General features: G+C 37.0%; 1 protein-coding gene across 1 annotated transcript; it reads right to left on the reverse strand.

Annotated features, from left to right (window-relative positions):
* Positions 1–7,166: 7,166 nt before the first annotated feature.
* lysmd4 (LysM, putative peptidoglycan-binding, domain containing 4) lies at positions 7,167–11,169 on the reverse strand. Its single transcript, XM_041998229.1, has 3 exons — positions 11,050–11,169; positions 7,988–8,250; positions 7,167–7,893 (listed from the first exon to the last, which is right to left on the reverse strand). Exons 2-3 carry the CDS (start codon positions 8,234–8,236, stop codon positions 7,342–7,344), a joined length of 801 nt encoding a protein of 266 aa, XP_041854163.1. The 5' UTR covers positions 8,237–8,250; positions 11,050–11,169; the 3' UTR covers positions 7,167–7,341.
* Positions 11,170–11,984: the final 815 nt, after the last annotated feature.

An 11,984-nucleotide genomic window follows, 5' to 3' on the forward strand; every position in this document is an offset into this window, starting at 1 on the left:
AATAGAAAGTCATTGTCAGCACTGAATATATCCCTGTATAAAAGTATTATAAATAGAAGAATAGCGTCAATATTAAAACTGACATTTGTTTAATCTTTTGTATGTTGCCTTTGGGGCATTACGCTGAAAGACTTTCATATGACAGCTTTCGCATACAGATGTGAGGGAGCACACACGAGCAGAGTTTTTGCAAGCAAATAATTTTTCCTTTGAAAGACGCCTGTGAGAACATCTGCACAGGAACATCTGGGAATGGAAGAAAATTTGGCATCGTTCAGCGTGTCATGCAATGAGTGTTTTTCAAGCACTTCAGAGGGATGAGCAAAGCGTTGAGCCCCACAACCTTAAAGCCTTGACAGAATTTATGGAGTCCAGCAGCAAGTGGTTCTCATTACCCATGTCATCTTCCAAACAAATTGCTTATTGCGCTCACAGCTGGGGTGCTGGAATGATTTCTGTCTTCTGAAATAATTACTATTATTTGGTGTTTTCACAACGTGTCCACAACATTGTTCCCATTGCTTTTAACAATACACATGGTCTGATGTAACTTAATAAAAGTGGAAGAGCATTTTCATATAATTCATTTGCATACTTGTCTTATTCTCCCATATATATATGTGTGTGTAAACATTAAAGTGCATGTGTGGAATAAAACCACAGACTCAGAGTAATAGCAGGAATCCCCCACCAGTTCAAGTTTAAAAGTCATCCACTTTTAACAGTGTGCATCTGGCAGTGAGAAACTACGAATTATCCGCCAGGAATTGTGGAATAAATTGTGCCTGGGACTGGAGAGATGAACAAACTGCACCTGGTCTGACACAGCTGCAACTAAAGTCAGGAGGCAGGATTTTGTGTCGAAGGCCTTGAAAATGCATAACGGCAAGAAGAAAGAACAGGAAAATGGTTTTTATGGTCAATGATTTAAGAAAGCTGAAGGTGAAGTGCTTAACTTGGCATCTACATCCATTTGGATGGAAAATACTAGAAAATCATTTCTTTAAATAGAAAATAATCTGACTCTCAATATATTTTAGATATTTTACACCTGACTACCTCTCATGACACCTTTCAGTGATTGCTGTGAAATTGTCTTCATTAGTATCACTAAAGGGTGTACACTCAGCCAAAAGGAATTCAACCCATTTTTCCTGTATTTACACAAAAGCTGCTGCTGAGGCAGTGATCAGTGACTGTACACTCAAATGTAAGATGTGAGCTTTATCAGCACTGCAGGTCTTGCAGAAAACCAAGAGCCAATGTTGAGTCCATGTTTATGCCTTGCTGTGCTTATTCAGGCCAAGCAGGTGTTCAGTTGAGCTGCATCCAGTGATTCAGACTAGCATGTCCAACCCATTATTCTCTCTTCATCCACGCCTGTCTCAGTAGATTTTTTTCCTTTACGAGTACTTTGCATTGTTCTTTGCTGCTAACCAGAACACAAGACAGTGAGTAGTAAAGGGACCTAGATGCAAGAAAAGACACAATTGTATAGAAGTTACAGAACTGTTATTATGTTCTGCAGAAGAATAAGCTAGTTTTTCTTGAGTATACAGTAATATTCTACCTAAAATTCTGGTGATCTTCATCTTCACATGGACGTGATCTATGCTAACACTGGAAGCATATTTTAAGAAATAAAAACACAAAAGCTATATATAAGATCCCTGTAGGTATCAGATCAATAAATGTAAATCAGCATATAAGCCGAAGACAGTTGAGACCTGGAGGAGGTGCAGAAGCAGTAATCTAGAGGTCTGTAGCAGAATATGTAATGACCTCCTAATGTTAACACTTTGTAAATATACATGCTGACGTACTTTTCTCTCTTATACGTAATCCCATAATTTACCTGTACACTCGAATGTGATGGAATGCAACTGTTCAGTCATTAAATCGCTTAAAATGTAATTAGTTTCTATTCTTGGCACTTTATTAGTTCAGTTGTGTTTCAGTATTAAGGTTATTAATAGTTTAAAGTAAATTTAAATAAATATTACTGTATCATTGAAATAATTTATACGTTCTGTTAGTCACTCTATAAATCCCTCTTAACAGAGCCAAAAGATGAGCATTCACTCCTGAAGGCTATAAATTGCTGCCTAAACTTGAGTGCCCTGTAGGACGTACATTATCAACAAAGAACTATTCCAAGTAGATTAATAGAGCGCATGAATCCCCAGCAAATGAGAAGGAAATGCCTGTGTAATGTATACCCAAACTAAAAAGAGAACTGCTCTTAATCCATTTGTAGTAAACGCTTGGTCTTCCTTAAAAGGCAGCATTCGAAATTTTTCTCCCAATCAGTTAAAATCACATTACGTGTAACAGAAATAGGGTAACAGATGTTTAATCACACACACTCAAAACAGCATTTCTCATAAAAAAAACAAAACAAACAAAAAAAAAAACCCAGAAACGACAGAACGTGACCATTCTACACACACATACAGATGAAACAAGACGGAAAAAAGTCAAGTAATGGGTAAAATAATAATGACATTATCCATTTGGAGCGCTTGATATTCCTTGGATAAAAGTTTAAATGATCAAGGATTAAAGTTTTATACCTCTATGCTCACTATGTTAGAGGTGAATGAGTTTAAAACAATAATGCATGACCGATCCAAACAATCCCAGAGTATGAACAGAACCATTAAGCATTTCCACTGGGAGACAGCAATAATAAAAACTATGAAACTTCTCTTTTCAAACACTCTGAATGTAACTGCCCTGTGAGGAATTGTGAGGAATTTAAAGCAGGTGCTGCACAATTGGTTCCTCCACAGTGTGGGGAGCAAGAAAAACAGCCCCCCTTTCTACTGGAACACAACTGACAGAACATCACATTCTCCGGCCAGCTGTGCTGTCAGTCCATGGATAACATTCAGCATGTGTGAAATATACATTCAGCATTTTCCATTCAACTCACCCACTAAAAATATCTACACTGGGGCAGCATTTTCCCTGCTTTTCTGATGTAAGATAAAGGATAAGCTGATAAAAACTAATTAAATGGTTCTAGCTCACTCCTCAACACCTTGTGCGTTCCTCAAGTGATGCTGCAGCATCTGACATGGATTCCTACATAAAAAAATCTCACTGGAGATTCAAAGTTGAAGAGTTCTTTTAATTGAATCCACTCCCAAGTCTGTGAGACTGAAATGTCTTCTGGCAGAACCTTTCAAACACACACGCATGCTGGTTTGCCATGTGGACCCTGTTGCAGCTTGAAATAGTTTTCCCCGTGTTTCTCTCACTCCTGTGCTAAAATAGATGCAGTCTTCTCATGAGGATGCAAGGAGTGTGAAAAAGTATTTATTATTTCTCAGGATAGATTAAAACCTGGGTTGAATAATAAAGATTGGCTGTCAAGAACGGCTTTATCTAACCTTATAGAACTGATGACAATGCATTTTATTGAAATCCTGATTCTGTATGGTCTGTGGTTTTGGATTGTCTATTAATCTTGCTGCCTCCATTGCAATAGTCCAGCCCTGAACACAGCACTGAAACAACCCTAAACCTACTGCTGTGTAACAATATACACATTCACATCCCACAGACAGCAAATTGCTTCTCTCATTCCCCACCACGCCCTGCTTTCGTTCTCAGCCACCTGCAAAACAAACTGTGCTGGAAATTTCACTACAAATTACCCTGTGTCTGCCAAATCCCCCAGGGAGTGCTGGAAATCAAAACCCTGGATCTCCCTGCCCCCACAGAGACAGACCCTAACCTCACACACAAAATATCTTGCCTTTTTTTTTTTTTTTTACTTTATATACTTTTTTTTAAAAATTTTTTTAAAAAATTGGAAAGTTTAATGTGGTTTCTTTCAAATTAAATGCAGAAACAAACCTAAAAAAAACTGTTATCTACACCGAAAAGGCTGATTTGAATAAAAATGTGTGGTAACAAAGAGGAGACAACAGATAAAAGTTTCCTGTTTACTTTTGACAGCACCTCTGTCATGAAGAATGCATGCCTCTGTGGGCTTCGAGTCAACGTGACATTGTGAAACTAAGCCTCCATTCCTGCAAAGAAAGAGTGAAAACTGAGACCTGTTTCGCTTCATGGGAAAATCAAAGGAAGGCACATACCTTAGCAGTGAATAATGATCAACAGCATAAACCTAGCAGCACTGACATTGTTAGTGCCACAGTGCCTCCTGGTGACGACTCCAACCTCAAACAGAGAGGAATGTCAGAGAGAGAGTCAGTGGCCGATGTGCCAGAGAGATGAGTGTTGAAAGCTCCTTGGAAAAAGGATTAGGAGTGTTTATGTTGGCCAAGTGGCCCGCTGCCAGCTGCTCAAGTGTGCAAACTTCTTAAAGCTGCAGAGCTTCGGGTTGGCCATGAATCTTTTCACTCTATTTACCCTCCTCCCGAACTGTATGGATGGTTGTGCTTTGTTTAGAAGGAAAGCACCCTTCAACCCCCACCTCTATAAAAACTCCCCCAAGAAACAGCTTTTCTGAGACACTGTTCCCTCAAACCCACCCAGACACAAAGTGTGTGCTTTCATATACTTCCTGTGAATTGGTTCATTTTAACCCTAAATGCAGGAGCAGAATTTGACTCAATTAAAAAAATACAAAAAAGAAAAAACATGGATAAGGCTCAGCCTGGGAGCTGGAGGAGTGTAAAAGCTCTGCGGCCTGGAGCTGGATCAGAGCGGTGTTCGTGAGCTGTCGTTATGAAACGAGGGTCTCAGGTCAAGAAATAATAAAAGGCAGCTTCAGCAGCAGAACAACAAACTCCAACTTTTGCTCCTTGGTTGCCCCCTCCACGTTTTCCTGCAGTAGTACCGTTTGAAGAAGAGGACTTAAATTGAACTATCCTGTCTTTTAAAAGTTACTACAGCAGCTTAAAATGTCTCTTTAGGCTTTGAACATACTGTACAAATCGCTGCATTGCAGTGAGCATATGCCAGAGTTTCTAATTAGTTTCAGCTGCGTTGGTCTATTAATGACTGTGCTTTGATTTTTATAAAGAGTGCACAAATTTCACACATCTAATTCACAATGTATCAGACTATAAGAACAATTTTTAGCTGTCATTGTCTGAATATATAAACTTTATTCAGCTGATTGTTTCTGGATAAAATTCTAAAAACATGAACGATACTTTTGCATGTTGAAATAGAGTTGTATTATTATTGGTTATAAGGACCATATGCATATAAATCAGCAAGTTATCAAGTTTAAGGTACATGTTTATTTTCCTGGTGCTGTTAGGGAAATCTTGTTTGTCTCTGTGGCTGAAAAACTACGAAAAGGAATATTTAGGAATTTAAGTTAAACTTTTTATATACATTTAATACATGCTAGTTTATCCAGGAGACAGCATGCAGTGGCGTGACACCTTGTTTTAAGTGGTTATTTTAAGACCCTGTTTTATTTTCTCTCCATTTTGTAGCTATCCATTAATAGTACCCTGCATTTGCAATCTGTGAGATCACTGGGTTGCTATACAGGTGTTTGCAATCACTTTACATCACTTAAAGAGGTCTACACCCTGGAGAAGGAAGGTAACCCACTTCTATTTGAACATGTTTGTAGAAATTCCTCATGAAATAGTCTACTTATTTTTTCTTTTTTTTTTTTTTTGCCAGAAAACTGTTTTTAATTCTTCAATCTTTTGAACTTTTGGTTCTCTGACTCTCTTAACTTCTGAGCATGCTGAACTTTTTGTTAAACTGATCAATAATTGAAATATTTGTCATGTTATTAGATTACAAACAGTTGTTTGTGGGCCTGTACTGTCAGTAACTATATCTGTTATGCAACCATATTTGGTACAGATTTACAGATTTATACATGGAGAATAAAAAATGAGTTGTCATCTTAAAAGGCTTGTTGCTGTTGGCTTGGCTCTATTCTGCAGACTTTAATTATTCTGCTAAATTATTAAACCAGAGGGTACAATATTAACAATAAATTGATCAAGTTTCAAACTGTAAAATCAATCTACATTTGATACCATCAAACACCTCGAAAACCTACTTGCTATGCAATATCTACAGATTACTAACAATAATTGAAGACCCTTTAAAGATTCTTCTATGCTGCCATCTTGTGGTAGAAGACAGTACTGCAACTACAAAAATAAAAGTCCAAAATGCTTCTGTAAGCTACAGTTCTACAATAAACAAGAATATATTGTTGTGCATGTACCATATATGTAAACCAGTCTTACTCCAGGGTAGTGTGTACCTGTGTGTATAATACAGTGTATAAGTGTAATCAAATAATCTGACTCGAAAAAGATCAGAACCAAAAGATGACAAAGACACAACATATCAGCTCATACTTCAAACTTTATGAAGACAGTCAAGAGCTGCATTTAAACTGGAACATGCCAGATAACATTCCTGCACACAAGTCAAATTTCCACCAATAAATTGTTTACAAATTGACTTATCTAATATGTCTACAGTAACATTTATCCAGGATTTGACTTAAAATACTCCACACATCACATCTACCACCTGTTTATAGTGGAGGGTTTAAGGCACTTAATTTAACATTTTATTAAAGTTCCTTATGAATGAGTAAACTCCATTTTTCATCATGTATCACCTTGTATTTTAAAGATATCAAGATGGTACATGAAATTATTAAACCAGTTTAGTATATTGCACCACATTGTTACTGTAAACAAACTCACACGTTTGGCTTTTTCAGGCCCTGAGGAGATTTTAAAAAAAGGCATGAGATGCACAGCAGTAACTAAACAATAAACACAAACACAAATATGCTCAAACCCATCCAAAATACATGGATCGTTAGCAGTTTTAGTGCTGTAACTAAAGTCATCTTCTAGGCAAAAGTTCAAAACGATATTGCTGGAGTGGGACAAACATAACAGATGAATAATTTAATGACAGCGAGGTGATATGTGCATACCGATAACAGGCCTCAGATGAAAGACAGTTTGTGATACAAAAGTGCATTTTCTCCACCCAAACTAATACATTTTATAACTTATCTTCTGGGTGCATCTTGTGAGGAAGTTAAAGGTTTTAACAAATGTCAAGAATTCTAGAAAAATTTTTGGCAAACATGGCAACATTTTAATAAAAAAAGACATGACTTGTTTTTGCCCTAAACTGTGACTAAAACAGTATCCAGCTCATTTCTCTTCACTCTTTTTATGATCATTAGTGTCTCAAGGATCTGCATCAAGGATCACAGTTATGGCATAATTTGGGGGGGGGGGGGGGCTGCTGATTTAAGACCACTTAGTTTTGGGAAAAATACTGATTCGGCTGGCTTTATGATTGTCATGTAATTACAACATTCTTAAAGATGCTTCTGGATTTCTGATTACTTCTCTATCCTGGCTCTTGAAATTGCTCGGGCGCTCTTGTACCGAGGCCTGTCCCTGAAGTGTTTGAAGAGGTAGATAGCTGTAAAGCAGCATCTGTTGGTGAAGCTCCATTATCTCTAGTTTTAAAATAAATGACATAAAATAATGGCAGGACAATACCGATCAGGAGCATTGCTATTACAGCGTTCCACCACTGGATTCCCCAGTCGGCACCGTGGCTGCTCAGGCGCGGTCGTCTGAAACTGAACCTTTGCGGCTTCTCACTGTTGTCCAAGAAATCCTCGTCGTGATCAGTTGTGGTCTGAATCAATTTGTCGATATCACTATCGACTTCCATTAGAAAGTCTGTGACCTCCTGTAGATGTGACTGGGCTCTGGCTCTGTCGTGAGACCTCACTGGTGCAGGAGCTGAATGTGGCATTCCCTCTTGAAGATCAGTTGAGTCTGACAAAGTCTCTGTTAAAACACTGTGTCTCTGAACTGGTATTTTGATAGATTTCAATGCAAATAGATCTTGATCGTGCATAAGGTTGTTAATCCGCTTTATATCTGCCACCTGTTGACAGAAACAGAGCTTTGTTGTACACAAACGTCAACTCTTAATTAGGAAGAGTGTCTCAAAAACTTCAATAACTAAAAAAAATATTTACCTTACAGCCATATTGCAGTGCAATCTTGTTGAGATTATCTCCATCTAAAACCTCGCGCTCCAGCAGCTGGACATTATTCTGTCTGTCCCGCTTCATCTGCCTCATCTCCACAACGCTGACCTCCTCCTCATCTGAGGATACTGCGTTTTCGTTTGGCCTCCTCTTGAACATATACACCTGGCCATCTGCGCTGGCATGAACATCTACAGGGGCCTGGAAAGCCTGTGGGGCATGCTCTCCCCTCCGCATGACGACACACCAACCTGTAAATGTCCCCATTCCACCATTAAAGAAATGACACAACGGATATTTATTATGTGGTTCAAATAGGTACTTTTAAATTTGAAGTACCCATACAAATGCAGACGCAGCAAGCAATACGATATAACACTGACGTTTATTATGCATATTCCTGGGATCGTCATTGCCCTGCAGAATCTTGGGTTAGGAAACTGCACTTTACAACTTAATGTTACAGCCTGGAGCGTCACGTTACAACTATGTTTTGCTTTTGGCCTCCATATTGCATACCAACAAATGGACATGCAGCATAGCTGATTTGGCAAAGAAACCAAAAGGGACATTATTGGAGATAAGAGCAAGAGATAAGACATAAGTTGATATTGCAATGGCTGGAGAGGACTCGGAGAAGAGACAAGAAGCAAGATGGATGCCAAATGAACTCTTTCTATGGGGCATCAAAGCACAAAAAATCTGTCGAAGTTCAGTAGAGTTGCTTTCTAGTGTATTATAAAAAGATGTTAATGTGAATAATTATTTGCATTTCACGGCCCAAGTAGCTGATTGTATATTTTACCAAACACTCTACTGTTAGCCAACTGTGTTTCTGTCCACTGTTTTAGAGAATGAACCACACCATGTTACTTTCAAGAAGTGATGATTATATTATCCCACAATTTATAGTTTATATTTAGGTATCCTTAGATAAAAGTACAACTACCATATCCAGAAAAAGCTCAGTTACAACTAAAAGGATGCAGTGAAAATGACGCTTAAAGGGTTGATTACTTCGACAACTAGTGCAGGCAAAAATGTTTTTCATTTTGAAAAATCTGCCTTTTTAAAATCTATCATAAAATTCACTTTTACTGACTGGCCTTCAACACAAACTGAGATTTGATTTGATTTTTTTTTTTATGATTATTTTTTTGTTTGTTTTTATTGTCTGGATTTTGATCCATTTGGTTTTGATTTTGTTTTGTTCTATTTTGAAACTTTTATTATATTTTCTTCATTAAAAATGTGTTTATTTTTTATTATTTTCATGCTTTTTTAAATGCTAATGTAATGTAATGCTGCTTATTTTGTCTGTAATATTAACACAAATACATTATTCTGACACTGGATGTTTGTTTCTGTTATAATTTAGTTTTATTTGTTCCAGGCCAATTCAAAACAGAAGTCATCGCATGGTACTTTTAAAGATACAGTTCAATCCACTTAGAATCCACATTATCTAGTATAACATTCAAATTGTATAAGAATGAACATTTTGGATCTGATCTTTGGGTATTTAGCTACCTTGGAGTAAATTTCAAGAAAAATGAATAAAATATCACTAAAACATTTTAACAGTGGTCTTGGCTTCAGGACATCTGGTAAACATTTAGAGGGGGCTATACTGTCTAAAGATGAGTTGATGTGGCTTATTATGCTAATGTTGCTATGTGGCTATTTTAATGGTCCTCTATGCCTCCTTTTTTAGTTTGAGCACCAGCTCCTTGGAAAGTTTCCACCACAAAATGCACATAATACAACACCTAATTATTTATGAGTACTGAAAAGGTGCACGTCAACCAGCAAATATTTCATGGTATTGTCAGTAAGCCAAAATAAAAGTAGTAAGTATTTTTACACTTGTTTTGGAGGGATTTATTTATTTAAGGGACGCTGTTACACTTTGCCCAAGCTGGCACAATTATGTTTACTTGGATTCAGTTAAGTTCTCCATAACCCCTATGTTTTAACATAATTGCCATAAAGGCTGAACATGGCACTGTGCATTTAAGGATAGCTAGGTTGACTCCAGAGATACTACTTTACCAATGATGTTGCAGAAAACAGAGCAGCAGGATAAATTCCTACATTTCTGCTCAGATTCAGCTGAAAGCAGATAAATAGATGGGCTTTTTCATAACAGACTGACCCAATGACCCATGCTATGCTGTGAAAACCACAAAGACGTTTCTAAAAGTTAATAAGTGGAATATTCAGTTAATGTTAAATCACTCGCCTAAGTTTAGCTGCATTTTAATTGGCTGAAAACTAAGGGCAGAAAACATTTCCTGTAATTTACTGGAGTTAATTTACTCAACGTTATAAGTGATCAAATAAATAAACAAACAAACAAACTCTGCACTCAAAGCAGTTGAGTTCGCTTCAGGCAGTTTGAGTACAGCATAACTGGACCCACTATGGAAACAAACGTCCCCAAATGCCTCACCAATTTAAGCTAGCGGACATAACAACAAACACCGACAGCTCTCTACTCACCGGTTATCTTACATATAACACTAAAATTTATTTAATTACAGCATTATTGTTATTATTATTTATTCCTGGTATCAAGTGTAGATCTTTCCGCAGCTGGATTTAAGTCCGCAACGATCCATATTTGGAAGTTATTTGACCTGACTAATAAACCATGTAGCGGTTCAGTTTGAATATAAGTATATATTATATTGAATACAGTAATGTTCTAGGGCGTCGTTACGATTATCTCTAAAGTCCTCTCTTTTATGAAAATTTGTGACTTTGGACGTGGAGAAAACCGACGTGGCAACTCAAGGCAAAATAAGTGGAATTATCTGAGCTCAACACAAGCACTTGAACGCAGCACAAACTTCAGCTAACGCTAGCGTGTTAGCTTTAGCATTGTGACATTCAGCATTTGTTCACCGACTATGTAACAGCGACCTGTTTTATTTCAGCTACAGATATCATTAGGTCATACGCTTGAGACCAGAGGAGACATACTCCTGACAGAAAACACACTTTTACCGACTTTTTAAAATCAGATCGAGCTGTTTCCATCTGATTACCTTATGCTTTGGCAACAGTTAAGCCACCGCCTTCCCAAAGCAGTCCTCCCTAGATGGGTTCGTCTGCTTTAGTTATTAGCTGCTGGATGCTACTCCTGCTGCTAATTAAGCTACTACTGGTTAGCCCAGTTCTTCGTCCGAGTATAGAAGTTGTCCACATTCACACAATATGTAATAGCACCACCTACTGTTCAGCAGTGTGAAACACAGCTAACAAAAACAAGTTTTTTCTATTTCTTACAACTTAAGCAAAAGCTCATGAACATTTCCCAATTTAGTATACTTTCACATATACTAAATTCTGTTATTATAATCTTATATTTAATATGTTTGGACAGTTTTTTCTAATATATTATTTTTTACAAAAGCTAACAATTTTTTTTATGTATATCCCATGAAACAAGAAGACATTTGCTGTGCTTGTATCAATAATGTTAAAGTCCAACATTTGTAGTTACGAACACAGATGTTGTATAGTAATGAAACACAAATGAATTATTCATGTGACTTTGCTGTCAATACATTCATTTCACAAGAATCCTGATTGGAAAAAAAACAAAAAAACAAAACAAACAAACAAAAAAAAAAAAAAAAAAACAAAACAAAAAAAAAAAACACCTGTTCAGTGGACTGTTGACTGAGACACATGATGATGTTTAAAATACATCTACATAAATAAAAGTCGGAATAGCATATGTGGTGTGTGTCTGAAGGATTTTTCTAATACAATACTCAGTAAATATACGTCTGAAAGTTTCATCCCTTAAGATTTCCTCACACAGACTATACAGGAACCCCAAAGTAATCACATATTAATATAGAAAGGAGAACACAAATATTCAATTTAAAGTGTTATGTCTTTAAAGTGTTTAATGCTTCTCTCTGACATAATGGTGCGCATCTCATTCAAATTAACTCATAATTCGGACCAAGAT

The sequence above is a fragment of the Melanotaenia boesemani genome, chromosome 10 (genome assembly GCF_017639745.1).
Source record: "Melanotaenia boesemani isolate fMelBoe1 chromosome 10, fMelBoe1.pri, whole genome shotgun sequence".
NCBI lineage: Eukaryota > Metazoa > Chordata > Actinopteri > Atheriniformes > Melanotaeniidae > Melanotaenia > Melanotaenia boesemani.

What these genes read in the sequence shown, in the direction of transcription:
- lysmd4 (XM_041998229.1), bottom strand. Translation starts at nt 8,236, where the DNA reads ATGCGGAGGGGAGAGCATGCCCCACAGGCTTTCCAGGCCCCTGTAGAT. An exon ending in CACTGCAATATGGCTGTAAG is followed by an intron (nt 7,894 to 7,987) that starts GTAAATATTTTT and finishes TTCTGTCAACAG; the next exon opens with GTGGCAGATATAAAGCGGAT.